Source organism: Enoplosus armatus, chromosome 17, assembly GCF_043641665.1.
Source record: "Enoplosus armatus isolate fEnoArm2 chromosome 17, fEnoArm2.hap1, whole genome shotgun sequence".
In the NCBI taxonomy this organism is placed as follows: Eukaryota; Metazoa; Chordata; class Actinopteri; order Centrarchiformes; family Enoplosidae; genus Enoplosus; species Enoplosus armatus.
The window spans coordinates 6,494,838-6,514,257 of NC_092196.1; the positions used below are offsets into that span (position 1 = coordinate 6,494,838).

The 19,420-nt window shown below is 44.3% G+C and overlaps 1 protein-coding gene across 1 annotated transcript; it reads right to left on the reverse strand.

The window, feature by feature from the left end:
• Nucleotides 1–1,130: 1,130 nt before the first annotated feature.
• Nucleotides 1,131–19,086, reverse strand: rnf216 (ring finger protein 216). The gene is made up of 17 exons (XM_070923241.1): nt 19,048–19,086; nt 18,062–18,198; nt 16,455–16,585; nt 14,882–16,219; nt 14,638–14,714; nt 13,656–13,764; nt 12,932–13,093; nt 12,739–12,850; nt 12,398–12,531; nt 11,552–11,602; nt 11,020–11,157; nt 10,233–10,381; nt 9,411–9,489; nt 4,782–4,879; nt 3,566–3,788; nt 2,500–2,569; nt 1,131–2,071 (listed from the first exon to the last, which is right to left on the reverse strand). Exons 2-17 carry the CDS (start codon nt 18,126–18,128, stop codon nt 1,683–1,685), a joined length of 3,327 nt encoding a protein of 1,108 aa, XP_070779342.1. The 5' UTR covers nt 18,129–18,198; nt 19,048–19,086; the 3' UTR covers nt 1,131–1,682.
• Nucleotides 19,087–19,420: the final 334 nt, after the last annotated feature.

The following is a 19,420-nucleotide window of genomic DNA, read 5'->3' on the forward strand; positions in this document are numbered from 1 at the left end:
TGACATAGGTTACTTTCTAAAAACATTGGTGTTTATGAGGCAGAGAGGGTCTAATGAAAGATATAATTGCATTATGGGAAGTGTAGGATCCAGTGTTTTTTGAGGACTAAAAGTCAGGATATCTCCACCTTTGCTGCTTTGGCATTCTTTTCTTTTAGCCATGCTAGCATTGTGGCTAAAGGGACGACAGTGTCGGCCCATCACTTTGGTCCAGACTGAAAATGTAAATGTTAGCATGCTAACACACTAAACAAACATGGTGAACATGGTAAACATTACACCTGCTAAACGTCAGCATGGTCATTGTAAGTGTTAGCATGCTGATATTAGCAATTAGCTCTGTGCCTAAGTAGAGCCTCACATGGACTTCTTGTTTAACCTGTTCCTAACAAGTCCCCTAACTGTATGAACACACTCCGGTGTGCTGTGTCAAGGGTAATGCTGATGTTTGTCAGGATTTGTTACAGTAAAATATGCAAATATTAAATCACACATTTGAGTCTATATTTTGTTTCTGCTGTCTCAACATGGCAGACGTACACAGTAATGAACTGTCTTTTAGACTCTATGGAAGCCTCTTCATGTCCTCGTGCACCTTTGTTAAAATACAACATACATCAATTCATTCATGTCGGCTTGGCTGGTGTTAGAAGATGCTGAATCTGATCAGAGTCGAATTCTGGCTCTCATACAGTCGGTTTCATACCACCCATGACTAAAACCATTAGGACCCCTGGGCTAAAACGGGGGTTTGCTGTGCTACTTTTATAGTCTGAATGCAGAAACAAGAGTCTGTGAGTGTGTGTGCGTAGCAAAGTGATTTGTCACACTCACAGCACACTTGGCTGAACAAAGAAGTTCCCTCTCTCTGTAACATCACAAAGCCCGGCTGTCGTTACACCATGATTGGTGGAAAGCACCCGCTCTGTCATGTGATTGGTGCATAGCCCAGGGGCTCAGTTATCATGAGTCAGCCCCTTTTTCAGCATGAGATGAGGGAGGAGGGGGAGAGAGAGAGAGACAGACTAAACGGTATGACCGAGAGAGACAGACAGGCTCAAAGATAGTAAGAAGAGATTTTTTATAAAAAGGAACAAAACCTTCAAAGAGGCAACGTTTGAACTCAAAGAAATGTGAACTGAAACCTTTATTAGAAAACTGTGTGGTCTTCACACATGTTACACAAAAGATACAGGGAATGCTAACTGTTTTTTTTTTCAATTATGTACTCAAAAATATCTGTATAAACTGGAAATAAATCGTCTCAAGATTCTAAACCGTTCATCAGTTCAACCCCAATATTTAAAGAGATAAAGATGAAAAAAGGAACGTGTAACGTGGGGATCCGCTTCATTATTGAAATCCCAAGTTCAGCGGGAGAAGGCAAAGTGTCCGAATGTGTTTGTCTTTCTACAGATGCACTTATCATTTCAGTGTGTTTTATTGTCTGAAACACAAAAAGGATGCATTGAGCGGCAGGTCTGAAATCTGCAGGAGCACACGAGCTATGAAGACGAAGAGAGCGAATAGAAAAAGGTGATGCACAGAATAATATCAGAGCTCAGAAACAGCACTGAAATGAAAAGTAGAACTGTAGTGTGTGTGTGTGTGTGTGTGTGTGTGTGTGTGTGTCCGAGGATGAGCTGATTGCACCAGGGTGAACACACTCGTCACAGTGTGTGTTAGAAGCGTCTGTAGTAGCGGTGCGGGGGTCCGTAGTGCATGGGCAGATCCATGACGTCAATGTTGTGGTGATGAGGGTTGACAGGAGGGTGGTGATGGTGGTTGTTGTTGTTGTTGTTATTGTTCAGGGGGGGCAGGTGCTGCAGAGGGGGCACATAGGGTGCCGGAGGCAGCCGAGGCATGATCACCTGATGGTACAGCCTGCCCTGGGGCGGGGCCGGTGGGTAGCGGGCCCGTGGAGGCACGAACAGGGGAGCTTGTACCGCCTGCGGGTGAGGAGGGGCTGGGGGGTTCGGGTTTGGTTGGTTCTCGGGAGGCGGACCCACTCGCGGTCGCTTGGTGTCTGTGACGGGCTCCGGAGGAGGGCCGACCCTCTTCCCTGAAGTATCTGATAGAAGAAGAAAAAAGGTTATCGATGAACCAACAGTCGGATCTTACCGTGCGGTTTTACAGCATGTTGACATGGAAGTTCCCTGGAGGTTTGACTGTAGCCCCCGAACGCCCTCGCCTGCCTTACATGTGTTACACAAACACATCCAGACAAACCAAACACAGGAAACACCCCTGCAACTGCTGCCGGTTTATGCTGTAAACAGCCAACGTGTCTGAATAAATAATGGTTAAAAAGACAAAGAGGAAGCAGCAGAGAGGAAGAATACTGTTGCTGCAGTGCAACATTTCCCTTCTGAGGAACATAATACACCACATTTCTACATCAGTCTATAAAAAACTAGAAATATGGAGCAATAATTAATAGTTTCAATAGTTCAGTTTTCATAGTTTGAGCTGTGCTATTAAAGCTGAACCAGTACTGACCTGCACTCTTCTTGTTCAGCTCTGCCTCTCCTTCCCTCTGGATCTCCTGAATGATTCGCTCGTCATCTTGCTGCAGAAACACACCAACACAGAGAGGTTGAAGACAACAACTCAAAGTGAACTCAACTCTTGAGGTAAACAGGAACACTGTCACAAAATAATGCAATCCAACCAACACAGGAGGATCTCCAGTGGACATGGAGCATCAGAAACATGTAGGAGAACACATAAGACAGCCCGAGCTGACCAATCACAGTCTTTTGCGATTCCCAGGTGGTATCTCTGTAGCCGCTGTAGCCTAGTGGTGTAGAGTAGCTTCCGGCGGCTATTCCTTAACCTGCACAACTATAAACTTTAGCCAACACAGTGCTGTTTAGCTGCAGACTTGTTGAGCCCTGTAGAAAACTGTTTCCAGAGAGGTCAGAGCTACTGAGGTGGGTGGGCCAGTGTGGTCTAAACTGACTGATGTTGTCCTAGTTTGTGACTTGAGTGTTTCTCTAACCTAAAACTATAAACTTTCGGGTTAAGTGAACATAAAGCTAGTGAGCCTCGTCAAGGAAAACCTTTAAATAATGATAAGGAGGCAGCCGACCCCTTTCACCAGCCCTCCAATGGCCCTCTTGTTACCAGTATTTATCCATTTCTTGGCAATGCCTTCGAGACTAGCTCTTGGCCGGCTCTGGCGCCTCTCTAGAGCTGCTGGAGCGGCTCCAGATCATTAACTGCTTGGGGACTAATTGTTGCTTCTGGTTGCCAGTGACGCTGTGGCCAGGTCACTGTGGGCTACCATGGAGTCAGATGGTCAGGGTCAAAGTGCAGGGGGAGATAGTCAACATGTTTGTGAGTGTAAAAGAGTGTGTTGTAGAGCACCACAGGAATATCTTGGGACTGGATGATCACTGGATGAAGTTAACAGAATGACCAGACACTTTTACAAGAAATCTGTCAACACACAAGTTGTCCTTTACAGTAACAGAAAGAAAACTAAGGAGGCAGGTGTCACATCGGGCAAGAAGAAAGAGAAAGTTATGCTAGTTATCTTGAAAGAACATGTCTGAAGAATCACCGTGGGGTCAGTCCAGAGGGAACACTTGCGGCAGTGGCGGCAGGGAGCTCCAGGAGAGCGGGCGTGCTGGCAGAAGTGGTTGTAGCCGGTGATGGGCTCTCTGCAGAGGTAGCACATGAAGCTGCCGCAGCGGCACGACATCCGGTTGCAGCCCTCTGACTTGACCAGGCCCGTCCCGCACTTGACACACTTCCTCACCCGAGCTGCCGTCATGCGCTCCTCACTGCAGCACATCAAAAAATGATGAAGAAGTAACAGAGGAGACAAAAGTAGAGTCAAAGAGAGACAAAACAGCGCTGAAAAAACTCATCAGAATAACTTGCTCCTGAGTATCTCAAGGACAGAGTGTTTTTTTAATCTGGAAGTGAAATGTGAAATCATGTCTGCAGCTCAGGTTCATGTTAGTATTTTCTTGTAGGCAAAACAGGAGGCCAGAGGTTTGGTTTCAGGGTCAAACACAAGAAGAAGGAGGAGGAGGAGGCGACATGAATACACTCCTTTTACATCTTTATCCTTCAAACTGTTGTGGATAGCTGTCCATAGTCTTGACCATAACATGCACCCATGTTGGTTTATATCAACAGGAAAAAAGTTTACAGATGAGTGCAGAGCTAAGTTCACTGAGGCCTCTGAGACCTAGTTCTTGAGACAAAACCCCAAAACCTGGAGATTTGTGATTCTTTTAGTTATGTCCTGTTAAAATCATCAAGTCGGCGCTGCTCAGACCTGCTCTACTGATCTTTCTACCAGGCCACTTCCTTTCTCTCTCAGTACCAGGAAGTAAGAAGATCTGTGACTGGCTCAAAACAGGAAGTACTGCCTGAAGGCCGGCTGGGCCACAGGACGCAGCCGGCCTCTCCACTTCCTGGAGTGTTGTCCGGGAAACTGAGCTGTTTACCCAGCATCCTCTCTGAGCGAGGAGTAGAGAGGACAGCGAGAAAACAGAGAAATGAACAAAATACGCCCTCGAAGAGTCAAGAGTCATGGGGAGAGAACACTCTGGATAATTAGGAGCGCCTTATTCTGAAAGGTTTTACTTCTAAATAATTTAGCATATGTGAAATGTTTTAGAGTTTATCAAGATTCTCGGCCCCAAAAAAATCTGTATATGAGAGACTAATCTGTCCTTTAAGGATCATTAGCGTAGATGGCTTAACGGTGGTGAGTTGATAAAGGAGTCTGGTGGAGTCCTGTTTGTTTCTGTGAGACCACTTACAAGAGCACCCTCATGCGGATCTCGTCCCTCTCCAGGACCTGCTCACACGTCTTCCCCACGTGCTGCTTCCACTGGACATGGCACTTCCTGCAGCTCTCCTACAGAGAAAGAAAAGAAAGGCAAAGAGGGGATCGTTTCATTAGAATCTCCTTGTAACATTTATTCACTTGGGCGTTTCTTAATATGTCATCAAATAGAGATGACCCCACATCCATCCATCACTCCTCCGCCTCCTCCTCCGTCAGTCATCCAGTTACTGCTGAATAAGAGGAGCCCTGCCGTCAGATTAATCCTCCACAGCTTCTGCTCTATATGCTGCTGGTGCTGCCACTGCAGGGACTTGGACTTGCACAGACACAGCTAGGTGTGGCTCTCCTTGCAAATGTGTGTGTGTGAGACTGCAGCAAGTGTGCGATTTGCTCGCCGCTGACTGCTTGGTTGCCTAGAAACAGCAACTCCAGCCTCCAGCACACGCACACACACACACACACACACACACACGTTAGCTAGGGGTTGCCTCCCTTGCTAACCCTTAGCTAAGTGGTGTCACCATAAATATTTGAACTGCTCATCTAATATTGAAGTGCGTGGCATATGACAGCTGATGATCCATATCTCCACGGCAACCTCTAATCTATGTCTATGTCTATGCGACCTCTTTTCACAGCCTCCAGTCTGTGTGTGTGTGTATGTGTTACTATGTTGTGCGTGCTTCAGCTAACACAAGCTTGCAGCTCCCACAATATTCACTGAGACAGCTGTGTGTGTGCAAGGTCAGCCAGAGGGTGGGGAACTGGGCTGGAGACGCCAGAGTTTTTAGCTGGCATTTATTTGGAGCGGTTTGAATGGAAACACTAAAGACTCTCCAAAAGGCACACAAGGACCTTTAAAGTCAAACTGTAGTAGCTTCGAGCAAAGGAAAATACCTTTTTTAATCACAAACCAGATGAGAAGTAGACCCGTATTCACATTTTTGTGGCATTTCTGATTCATAAGGGAGTGTCCAAGCACGGAGATGCATGAAACATTGTCAAGAAACATGGGAGTGTGTGAGACAGGCATAAAAGTATAATGAGGAAACATTCTGGTCTATGATTTCAGTTAAATGAGGGTGTTTAGAGGAGGAGAGGACGGGTTATGAGCAAGCCAAGGGGCGCAGGATTGGACTCAAGTGTCAGAAAAAGCCAGATCACACAAAGACCCAGAGGCAGAGAGAGTCAGAAGGGGAGGAGGATAGAAGGCAGACAGGCAGAGTGGTGAAAGATCACCCCCTAGTGGTAACCTGCAGACCAGGAAGAGGGACAGCATGAGCGAGAGGGTGACAGAGTGTGTGTGTGTGTCTGGGACGACGTGTTTGACAAGCTGTTGAAAAGCAGGAACACACCTGAGTTCTTATAGCGCGGCTAAAAATACAGGCGGTGACGTCGGAGTCAACCCTTGAACGGGGCGTGTCTTCCCCTGCCCCAGGGTGTCTAATCTCAATACAAGGGAGTGTGGTTGAAATGTGACAAAGGTTATACACACACACACACACACACACATCTCTATGATATACAAATGACAGCAGTGTGAGCAACGTGAACCTGGCAAACGGTGTATGTTCAGCTGTTTTACTTCAGCCTCTACATTCACTCCTCCCATCCATCCTGTTCTAACTTGTCCTCCATGTCTAGTCACTGCTCTCCTTTCCCCTGGGGTCCTACCTTCCTCCCCTCCCATCCCTTCCCGCCTGGTATCTCCTTCCTCTAACTCCATTCATACCTTGCCTCTCCTCCTCTGGATCTTTCTCGTTTTCTATCTCTTTCTGCTCTTCGTGGTGCAGGCTGCAGCAGCCCTTATAAGGCAGTGCAAGCAGCTTGCAGAGCTTCTGATTGGGGGGCTGCATGGAGCGTGTGTGTGTGTGCATGAGTGTGTTTTTTTTTTTTGTGGGGAGGTGGTTTTACTGCAATCAAATGAGAGTGCAGACCACAGGGTAGCGAGGAAGAGAAGAGACATATGCCTAACATGACACGATGGAGCTTTATGTCTGTGATAAGATGCTTCTATGGGAGAGCTCATGAGATATGCAGCAGATGTGATAATGTATGAGATGCCAACTGGAGACACACACACACACACACACAGTCTAGTGCACAGATTCAGCTCTTGTTTGCACCCTGACAGCCTTCCAGTGGCCTACATTTTACATTCCTCTGCTTTCATGAAGTAAGCACACACAGGCCAGGAACAAGCCTGTCCAAATGTCCTCATAACCACATGTGGAATACATTAGTATCCGCTAGTGTACATATGTGTGCGTGTGTGTGTGTGTGTCTGTGTGTGTGTGTGTCTGCGTGTGTGCGTGCAGGTCAGACAGAGCCAGGGGAGGGGAGCAGGAGAAAGGAAAAGAGAGGGAGGAGAATCTGGGTCAAACTTGATCTGAACCACATTTGAAATGGAGGAGGAAGTGTGTCGAACCAATGAGAAGCCAGTATGAGGGGAGTGGTGAGTGCAGCCAGCCAATGAGGTGGCTGGTGTGGGAGAATGGCGGGTGGGCTTGTGGAAGTGTGTCAGTTACATAATGAAGCCCCTCCCTGCTCGTAGACTGAGCGGGCCGTGGGGCCGACTGTACAACAGGCGCGCTAATGTTGATGGGTACCGGGTACCGGGTACCAGGGACCAGGACAGAAAATATCAAAAACACACAGTAAAGCCAGTCTATATGATAATTATATTCTTGTGACATTATCTGGGTTTGGGTCAGGGGGTTTCCACCACAGAGAGGGGAAACACAGACTCTCCAGACAACACACACCACAGCAGCCACAGACTCGCATCCTGAATCCCACACATATTACAGAGGAAGCTAGTGGTGTTAACTTTCTGTAGCACTTGACTTACTAAATAAAAAAAGAACATTTTCCCTTCATAACCTGAAAGCATCCATTTAAGACCTGAGAGTATAACACTGTCAACATATTGGCTTCTCATAGTTGACCTAAGTCTGTAGCTGTTGGTTTCAGACGAATAATATTCAGACCAAGGACCAAGAGATATCTGCAGCATGTCTAACTTTTCTGTGTCTCTGGGTGTGTATGAGTATGTAATGAGATGCAGCTGTGCAGTGACACAGCAGGGCAGCCACTGTGAACCTCTGGCTCCACCTACAGGTGAATGGCCAGAACTGCAGGAGAAAGGATGAATATTCTTATCTGCACATAAATAGCGTTTTGCTTTTCTGTAACCTCAGGAGGTTTGTTTGATTACATTTTAGGGCCCTGTTGCCTTTCAAGCGATGGCTGAGGTGACAATGTATTGCTAATAAAAGGATATTATTGGGACAGCAGGATTATCTCAGCTGCTCATAGAGAAGCCACTGCAAAGCAGTTGGTTTTAAAAAATAAGAGGACTACTGTGTAGCCAGAGGAACTAGTGGAGCAGGTCTCTGTGTGCTGCAGGGAAATATATCATAAAATACTACCAAGCTTAGAGGGGAATTCCTTTGAACTTGTTTTCAGTCAGGGCTGAAGACTACACGAAACTGGTGTTGGTGAGTAGAAAACAGATTTGCAATGTTTTATTACTCATTATTGATTAATCTGTTGATTTTTTTTTCTTCCAATTGTCAGATATGTTGTTTTGATCTACAAAATGTCAGAAAAGAGAGAGAAATGCAGATCACAATTTCCAATTGATTTTTTAGTCCGACAACTACGAGTTAAAAATAAAGATATTCAATTTATATGATATAAAACAGAGAAAAGCAGGAAATCCTCACATTTGACAAGCTGAAGCCAGATGTTTGGCATTTTTGCTTAATACTGGCGATTAATTTTCTGTCAGTCAACTAACTGATTAAGTGATCATTTCAGCACTATTTAAAATATGGGCCTAATATAATGCTTCAAATTTAAGGCAATTATTTACTTTACAAACATCAGACTATAGACACATTTATTATGTCGGGTGTTGAAACAAACCCCATCTCTCTCTCCCCCGTTCCGGGAATGTAGTGATAGCAGGAGTGTGTGTGTGTGTGTATGTGTGTGTCACAGAAGGATTGTGGTGGTGTGGCAGGAGTGAGTGTGAGACAAAGACGCATCAAGAAGAAGAAGGGAGGGTTTTTGTTTATGTGGTGAGAGTGAGAATGATTGTAGGGGTGTGTGTGTGTGTGTGTGTGTTTCTGCCAAATAATGGAGATTTTTGACTGGAATCCATGTGACAGCCTTGGCAGATACAAAGCAGCGCCTCCCCCCTGCATTCCTCAGACAGAGGGAGGAGGCCCAGAGATAAACAGAGAGGGAGACTGAGGTGGCGACCTCGCCAGATGGAACCATTTCATCACGTCTATAAAACGGTTCATCAATCTTCCCTCTGTCACTGATTTTGATCACCGACTCATGTCCAGGCTGAGGTGGACGCTGCACACACAGCTTTCAGGTTGTACTGTCATGATGGACTGAATTGTTCATGATGCTTGAAGTCAAATCCGGGTTCAATCTCTCTTTTGTACAGTATGATTTAAGCTGTCTTAACCTACATGTGACTGTGAACATATTCCTCTCCTGTTGAGGTCTGTAGAGGAAAGGAAGCAGCAGTAAAACAGCCTGGCTTCCCCAATGAACGACATAAATACAGAGCAGGACTGACCTTGCGGCACCGAGGGTTGGGACAGCTAAACAGAGACATGTCTTTGTCCAACAAGGCTGGGAAGTTGCAAAACGGACACCTGAAAAGGCCAGAGAGGAAGGAGGGTTAAGGAGTGACGGTGAGAGGAAATGTATGATACAGACACAGAAAGCACAGACAAAAGAATCCCACTGTGAGGAAAGAGACCCCCTTTAGACCAGGAATTAACACGCATGCAGACTGACTGCCCGAGACAGACAGTTACATTTGTCAAACATTAAAAACCAAGTGTGAATATGACTCTAATCAACATACAGCAACTGAGTGAACAAAACTTCACTACATGGATCCAGGAACATCTGCAAAGCAAGGCGGACAAGCAGCTGGAATATAAATGTACTGGTCCAAGTTTATTTCCAGTATTGATCCATCTGCTGATTCATGGTTTAGTCCATATGATGTTGGAAAATATTGAAAATTGGCTGTCACACTTCCCCAGAGCCCAAGTTGACATCTTCAAAACAGCTGGAGTTTCATAACAAAGAACCCAAAGAAGCAGAAAATCTTCACATCTGAGAAGATGAAACTGGGGAATCTTTTTTAGCAAAATTACTTAGAATTGATCGATTCATTTTCGGTTGATCGGCTATTAGATTTATCGACTAATTGTTTCTTAACCTACCTCTCATCTTAACTACTGACCCAAAAATCTGCCTTTTCCCAATTGGGGACACAGCTTTTATCCCAAATTGGACAAGCTGTCCCCAAGTAACTGGTCTTTAGTCTGAAATGTGTCCTCGAAAGTTTGCTAAATCAGAAACACACACACACACACACACTTACCGCACGAGTTCATCAGCACAGGTGGCAGCGACCGCCTCCTCCGCCTGCCTCTCATAATATTTACATAGTATGTTCTCTGGTAGCACCTTCTCCAGCTCACACACCGGGTAGGAGCACGGGCAGCCCCCCTCCATGCAGCTCAGCTCCGACTGCAACGTGAACACCCACACATTAACACACGCAAGTAATTACAAATGCACAGGTACATTCACAAGCACCTTCAGCAAACACTCAGTCACACACAAGTATGCAGATACAGACTACAGATTATTAGGTACAACGGTCCAATCTGACGTATGTAAATTTAGGAAAATTATAAACATGTTTTACTGTAATGCAATTACAATGTCACAGACTACAGCCTCATAAAGATGAAGCAGCACCAGACAGATGATTTACTATAGAAATGTTTTATTGGACTGCATTAGTAATAATAAATATCATTCTTTTCACTTTGGAGCAGCATGAAAATCTATCGACAGTTTTCTGCATACAATTGGCAGAAAATAAGCTTCAACACAAAGACAAGTACGGAGCCTCTTTGGCAGAACAACTTCATGCTGCCTTCCAACCAATATTTGAATTTGAATATTGAATAACTACAATAATCACATTCATTTGAGGGTCACATCCCACACATTAGAATTTTCCAGCTCAGGAAGACATTGGCTTTTATAGGAATAGTCATTTATAGTTGCCTGGCAACATTCGCAGTCATGTCCTATTCAAATGTGAGAAAAACAGTGTGTGTGTGTGTGTGTGTGTGTGTGTGCGTGTGTGTCTGTACCTTTCCGGAGCCAAACACTGCCTCCTGAGCGTATTTGACCAGGCACTCTTTACAGAACAGGTGGCCATCTGAACACTGCGTCATCTTCTCAAACGCAAACTCCCCGTAGCAGCAGCCACACTCAATCAGCTGGCCGTCCTGCAGACACAATCGTACATTCAGGTTTTCAAACCTGCCTCAGAAGTAAAATGAGCCTTGTGTAAGTAAATTGCTTTTCAGGGACTTAGAAAACTTTAAGAAAACCAATTCCATTCAACTGTTTGACTTTGAGGGAAATACTAGAGGATCTATTAGAATCCGGGTCCCAAAATGACTGTGTATGTACATGTCATAAATATACATTCGGTGGCTTATGAATGAATCTCTGGTAATAACAATGATGTCGTGTTTTGAGTTGATGTTGAATCGGTCATGTAATACCTGCTGCTGCAATATTGTTATGTACTGTCACCATATTCACACAAAAGGTCAGGATAAGCCACATACAGTGTGAGCCTTTGTGAAGGTTGCTTGAGGTATGTGTGCTTCCTACCTTCTTGTATTCATCTTCATTGACCTGCAGAGCCAAGAGGAAGTCCTCATGCTGGAGAGAGAGAAAGGAGTAAACCAGATATTGCATAAGCACAGGGTAAATAGTAAACAAACTGCTCTTATATAACACCTTTCTACCTTAACGGACAAAGCACTCCCAAGGTCTGTACTGCCCACATTGGTGTGACTGTGACATCGTGACGTGGGTGTTTAACTGATGGATTACCACCTGTGTCAGCTAAAGCGTAAACAACCTTCAGCTCATTAATTGCCTTACCAGGCAGCCAATCACGCAGGTGTGATCTTAGAAGTTGTGATTGAAAACTGAATGGCACTTTACATTTGCCTCAACAAAACCTTTGTTTTACATGTACTGTAAGTGAGTATGATGTGTTGTAGAAGTTCAGTGTTATTTATTCTTTAACACAGCATAGTTAGGTGTTTACATTCTTACAAACTGCTTGCTAACTGACTCTTGTTTTACATTCATCAGAGCTCAGTCTTGGTAAGCAGAGCAGGGTATGTAATATTTGGCTCTTTGTACGAGCAGTAAGCAAGCTTAAATGATGTAAAATGTTTACTTGGCAGTGTTGCAGAAAGTCATACTGTTATATTCACTGGTGCTAGAAAAGCTGCATTTGCTAATTGAGCAGCACTAGACTATAATTGGTGTCTGTATACATGAGTTTTTATTATTTGAGTTATCAAAAGATTTAATATGATCAAGTGGCAAAAAAATACATTCCACTTCATTTGGAAAGCCTCTACACTCTGCGTTCAGACTCTGCTACTATACAAATCAAATATTCCCTGTAGTAATATTATGCTGATGGAAAAATCTATTTACCTCGGCCCATTCCTTGGCCTTCTGCTGATAGAATGAAAGCTCCTTCTGCAGAGAAGCTTCCAGATTGCTGTACGTCCTGTAGTAGCGCCGGTCATTCTCCAAGAAGTACATCCTCTTGTCAAACTTGACTGAGCCTGGTGGACAGAGACAAAGATATGAAAACGTCCTCCCATGATGCACTTGCAGATCTGTAGTCATGAAAGAACAGCAGCATCATCAACAAATACCAGCTTGTTTCAAATTATGTGTGTAGAGGAACAAAAACCAAAGAAGGCACATGTAGGTGGGTGCATAGATCATAGCATTCAGCTGCACACAGAGAGAAGTGAAAAAGTTTCTACCGTGCTCAAAATGGAAATCAATGTAGCAGCGCTCAGAGGAGGCTCTGCTCCGCCGTCTCTTTCCTGAGGGGTCGCCTGAATCTTGCCACTTCTTCAGAGCTTCGCATAAGGCCTGGGAGAGAGCGGGAGTCAAAGAGACAGTTGTAAAAGAGAGCAACTAAATGGAGAAAGTGCACTACGAGACCACAGCTACCTTGCGTGTGATTGCATAGTGTCCCTTCAGAGCGTTGAGGGCCCATTTGATGTCCTGACAGCTGAGCATCCTGAAATCTGCCATGAGCAAGTCGGCAGCCTGCATCACAGCCTCGGGTCCCACCGTGCCCAGTTTGGCATAGTCAAACAGGTCCTCGGTCACCTGAAGAGACCCACAGCAGACGCGTTAACACCAGTAACCAGACACTGAGATATCTGATTCAAAGACGGGTACGGAGCCGTCATCTAAATGTCAAATGAAAAATGACATTGTCTAATTAACTGCCATTTTGACACAAGGTATTTTTTCTGACAGTAGGGTGGGTGGAGGAACAGCTGAATAATCAGGTTTCTAGACAGGAGAGACTGAAGGGGTCTGTTTGTGCACCGTCTGCTGTTTTATGTGTCAGAGAGTCTGAGGTGACATTGTTCTTTCCTGCTTTTCATTATGTGTGTGTACAGTACTCTGCAAAGTTTGCTTGGGAAAAGAACATTACAGATAAAGTTGTCCGTCCCCTTTCCATGCGAGACACATAATATAGTTGTTTGTTTTTCAGTATATTCATTCTCTGTTTACAATTCAAGCTTATTCCTCAACAACTGCCACATTTCAACAACAGTACAGTCATAATCTGGTGACAGACGCCAAGAAAAGCTCCATGATAAAAGAATATTTGTCAGCTGAGCTTGACTGGCGTAAATATGTACGTTCTGTTTCCAGTTACCTCTGTCTGGGTGTCTCCAGACTCCAGCAGGATGCTGGTTGGGGCTGCTGTGGCGGCTGCAGTCTCCCCCCTCGGATACTCTGGGTTCTCCAGCAGCAGGTTACAGATACTGGAAACACAGCAGAGGGGAGCTGCATGTAAACAAGCTTCACAGACTTACACACAGTTACAGGTATGATACTCTTTCAATACCTGTCAACATACACAGAACAAATTCAAGTATACAGATTTGGGACTGTGCCCTATTATTATATGTGTGGCTGCTTTCTGTGAGAGAAACAAATATAATAATAATATATTTAACATCGAATAATATAGTTTGTTTGACCGGTCGAGACTCTGCCATTAGAAAGAAGCATTATTCAGCCTTTAAACATGGAGTAATACTTCGTTAACCTCTTCAGTCAGGCACTTTTGATAGTTCAATAAATCCTTGAAAAGAAAAGAGACCTTCAAGCTATACTAAAAGTTAACAAACAAAAGTTAACTACATCTGAATAAAACAAGGTCGAAAAATATACTCAACTCTGTAACCACACAGTAAAGTACAGACGATACAGCAGCAAGTCTTATTAGTGTTACGGTAAACCACAGCTTCCAGTTCAGATCTGACTCTGTACAGTTAATTAGAGTTTTATTTCAGTCAGACCTATCAGTCAGATCAAGTCTGACAAATGTCATTACAGCCAGAATGCTGAACCCTATCTATCTATCTATCTATCTATCTATCTATCTATCTATCTATCTATCTATCTATCTATATTAATAGAACACTTATATTCCCACTTTGTTCCATAACGGAGAAAGAATCACTTCTTCACTTTTACTACCTTAGACAAAACTAGGGTAGTAGCTTGGACTAGACAAAAGGCTCAATTAATCAACAGGTACTCATTTAATTTCCTGAGAAGTTGAATCCCTCATCATAACTCTAACTATAACTATATGAAGTTCTGGAGAATAAAAGGTAGGTGCTTCTTACACATTCAAGTCTTTCACATTATTCTTTTGGATCAGTTCTGCTACATAGGCTTCCCGGACATCTGGGAATAGATCCAGCTGCAGAGGATACACAAAGAGGTGAACAGGCGGGATGTAGTTGGGACAGAGGAGATGAGAAGCAGCGTTACACCACAATTCAAATTATTTCACTTCATATTAAGCAACTTATGAGCTCACTGTGTCGTTCTGTTCGGCTAAAAGAAACGTGTTAATGTGATACTCACAACACCGCCGATTAGGGCTCTGACGAGGGGCTGCTGCTCTGCCCTCCCTCGTGGTGCAGAGGGACCAGGCCTCGCGTCCTCTATTCGGGGAATGTCCTCTGGTGCGGGAGGGACAGCGACCAGACCAGGGGCTGGGTTGACCCTTTCTGGGTTTGGAGCTGAATCCAGAACAAGACGAGCCTCTCCTCTGTTGTGGGGGACTGCTGAAGCTGGAGGAGCAAGAGGGTTAGAGTTCGCATTAGGCACCCTGATGTTGAGACTGCGGGCCGGTAGGACCACGCTGGAGGCACCAGCCTGTGGTGGAGGATTGGGAACAGCCTCTCCAGGCGCCTGGCTCCCCAGGATGATCCGGTGACCTGCCTCTGGAGGTCCGAGTCTCTCTGGGGCTGCAGCTATTAGCACTGCAGGGGGGATCATCTGAGGGGGTTGAGGGGCCTGGACTGGAGGCTGGGCTGGGGCCTGGGCCAGGGGCTGTGGTTCAATCTGAATGAGATTGCCCTGCATGCGATTTAATGTCACAGGCTGCAGCAGGTTCTGGGGCCTGAGATGCAGCTGGGGTTGTGTTATGAGAGCAGGGGCTTGGATGCTCGGCTGCTGGGGAAGAATAACTAGTTTCACCTCCTTCACCTGGATGAGGTGGGGCTGTACAGTTGCGGTGGGCTGGAGCTGTGCAGATGTACCGGGCTGAGACTGCGTCCGTGTGTGAGACTGTGACTGTGCAGATGATGTACTGGCCTGAGGATTGTCTTGTGAATGAGTACTTGTACTAGCCATTTCTTGAGTCTTTGTAGAAGAAATTGACGCATTCATTGTAGCTGTACAAGAGGAGTGTGTGGCACTGGCAGAGGTTCTCGTCTGGGGCTCCACCATTAAGTGTGCTGAAGAGCCAGCTTGTGGCTGTATGAGTCCAGTTGTGCCAAGCTCAGGCTGAAGAAGTACTGGTACAGGTGCTCTGGATGTGATGGCGCTAGCCTTGGCATTTGTGGAGGTAGATGGGGTTTGGATTGAAGAAACTGCATGGATCTCCACTTTTGCATGTGCTGACGTACTGTCCTGTTGCTCTGAGTTTGTGTGAAGTTTTGGCTGAGACAGTGTGTGTGATGAAGAGCCAGGTTGTGGCTGAGTGCTAGACTGCACTGGTGTCTGTGTTCGTATGGCGGGCCTTACTGCGGAAGAGTTGGCCTTGGCATCTCTGGAGGTAGAGGGGGCAGAACCAGGGTCCCCTGTGGGAACCCCAGAAGTTGCGCTACTATGACCTACAACTTGAATTAGGTTGTGCGAACCCCCGCTCCATTTTGCTGCTGGGCGAATCACATGTCTGCGTGCAGGAGTTAGTGGCTGCAGGAAAACACAGGAGGAAAAAGAGACATATTGATAGACGAATGAAAACAAAGAAGCTACTTATGTTGCAACTTCTGCAGCTGACAGCATTTATACAGCTATTACTGTATAACAACAACACATGTTAACACTTGTCTAAAATGTTTACCTTCTGTGTACATAGTAACAGGGAAGACTAAAATAACAAGTCTCTTTGCACAATAAAGATTTAAGAACAGTGTTCATCAGCCACCTCCAGTATGCTGACGTCGTCATCATCAGCATCGTCTGGGACTAAAACAGGGCTGCCGGGTACCAGAGTCACAGGCTCCTCATCGGAGTCATCAGAAATGGTGATGAGCTCCCTCTTGCGGGCGCGAGAGCCTGAACAGACAGAGCTTCATGTAAATAACAGGAATGTGAATATGTGTGAATATTTATGTCTTGTGTGTGTGAAAGAGAAAAAAGGAAAAGACAGAGAACATGTCATGAGGTCAGTACTGACTTTTTATGATGCATTATGCATTATTATGTTGACTAATTATAATATTATTATGTTTATTTATGTTACAGTACATTCATCCCTGTGGAGAAACATGCCCTCTGCAATTAAGTCTTTACAATGGAACTTATTTGTTCACTGAACAATCTAACATTTCAGTTAAACACCCAGCAATAACAGTGGTCAGATTAAAACAGATTGGAAAAGTGAGTGAAGGTATAATAAGCTATTTTATCAATTTTTCAAATAGAAATTGTTATGCGACTAGCCAGTGGAGCTTTTCCAACACTCGGATGTGCATGAAATCCTCGAGGCTGAATCATAAGTAAAAACATTTAACAAATGTGTTGAAAAAGAATCTGGTTCCTTCCTGTCAAAAGGTGCAATATACAGTTAGTATGTATGTGTGTATTATAGCCCGACCCATACAGGACTTTTTGAGTCCGAACAATAACAATAACAATAATGATATATTGGCTGATCTTAATTTTTTTTTACACAACCCATGACATAAACATGTCTCATAAGACTCCCTTAAATTTGATTTTTTAACAACTGCAACCAAGAAATGTACTACTCTCTGGTGGACAAACTATAGAATGTTGACTGTCTCAAAATATCTTCTGAAAATCATTTCTGTATTTCAATTTCTTGTTTATTATTCATCGGCTGACATATAAGCCAATACAGATATATCTGCTAGGAGCTAATATCGGCCGATATATGGGTGGGACTCTTGTATGCATGTATGAGACAAGTCAACTACAATACCCACAGAGTGCTACAGTGATACTGACCTTTGTACTTGAACTTGTTGAATAAAGTCTGAGTTTTGGATTTTGAATCTATTCAGAATAAATTCAGATTAATTCCAGTTTGCGTGACTTTGCAATGCAAAGCAGGCTAGTTCACCAAGCTTTGATAGAAAGTTTAGATTTTTCATACATGTTGTAGCTAACCTGAGGTTTATAGAGGTACTGATAGGTTTATTAAAAAGCATAGCAATTTTAATTATGGACTTTTTTGAAGCAAAACGGAACAAATGTGTCTATTTTAGATAAATGCACTATCATGACACATTTATCTTTATGTATATGATGTAAAACAAAAGCTTTTTGTTATATCTATCTATAAGTGGCATGTGCAAATGGCAGCATATTGTAAGATGCCAAGCCACTAAATATCATAATCCCCTGTCACATACTGGAACTAGATTATATCACTGTTGATAATTTAAGTGAGGCATATTGACCCTCTGATATTGTGTGTGAGAGATGGACGGTGATGTCTTCATTCAAATGTTTACAGTTTGAGTTTCAGTATGTGCATGTGAGTGAGGATACGGAGGTGTGCCTCACCTTGGCTGCGGTGGACGTTGAAGCTTGCCAGGTGAATGACATCGTCATCACTGCCTCCATCTGCCATTGTGAAACTACACTTTCCAGCTCCCTGAACCAGCCCACACACACAAGAGTCACTGCTCAATCAATGCCATCTACTCCCCACACACACACACACACACACACACACACACACAATGTTAAAGCTGGTATTCCCCTGAAATTTCAACAAATGGTTTCCCTTTAAAATGTGTGATTTGTCATAACATTTACCAAACTCGAGAGGGGTAGGGCTCCACCCTACTGCCAAAAATAATCTTATCACACAAGGCTAAAAAGAACATATATGCGACTATCCAGTGGTCGGCTCACCTGGCCTGTTAGCCAAAGAGAACTTAACAAAGAGGAAGCTTATGATAAAAGCACCTAAAGCATGAGGAGCAGGGTGTGTGTGTGTGTGTGTGTGTCAGCAACTAGAAACAACATTAGCTAGAAAACTGAAAGTTGATTTGACGTGTTGGCCCACCTGATCCCACAGGAATATGTTGAAACATTCACTCCGTCATCTTTACTTGCTAACCCAGCCCTAGCTGCCCTAGATCTGATCAATGTTGGCATGAAATCAATGTAAATCTTACATGTTGTTACACAGCTGACGCTAACACAGCGAGAAGCTGGCAATGTTGCAATACTAGCTATGTGAACTTGCGTTTCAGTCACCATCTTGACATTAGTCCTAACACTGTAGCATTAGCTTAAAGTTTAAGATGCTGTGGTTAAAAACAAATTTGTCAGAGCAGCAATCGATCATTTCCGCGCACACACAGAACAAACCACTGCTCTCAGCTAAGCTAATGTTAATTAGCTTGGCTTGCTAGCTAGCTAGTAGGTTAAGTAGTTAGCTCACTCCTGTCGGGATTTCTATCCATAACATTGCTTCTGAAACAACCCCGTAGAGTTTAAGATATGCATATGAAAACTACACATGCAGAAATGTACAATACCGCAGCTTCGTGTTGGATAACCAGTACAAGACGTCTTCTTGGTGAACTGACAATCCGTGAATATCGAAACAAACTGCCAAAACAGTAGCAACGTCACCCGTACAATGCCTTTCGCGACGTCGGGGATGTGGCCGCTGGGAAATGTAGTCCTAAAGGTAGAGGATATCCTCCTGTAGTCAGGCTCAGGGCAGGAATACACCCAAGCCTTGGACGGAGGATATATTCTATTTATATGTACAAAAGCCACAAGAGCAGCAGAGTTTTATAGCTGTGGGCAGTTCTGGCGTCATTGAGTTGCCAAGGTCACTAAAAGAGAAAGAAAAGAACCGTCTCAGTCTTACTCTGAAAAGTATTATGGTGTAACTGAAGCGTT

Bases quoted from the DNA above. Each gene is read 5' to 3' on its own strand.
- rnf216 (XM_070923241.1), bottom strand. From the start codon at position 18,128: ATGGCAGATGGAGGCAGTGATGACGATGTCATTCACCTGGCAAGCTTC. The intron at 13,765-14,637 runs GTAAGAAGCACC...CTGTGTTTCCAG, and splicing joins AATGTGAAAGACTTGAATGT to TATCTGTAACCTGCTGCTGG. The intron at 3,789-4,781 runs GTAAGTGGTCTC...GATGTGCTGCAG, and splicing joins ATCCGCATGAGGGTGCTCTT to TGAGGAGCGCATGACGGCAG.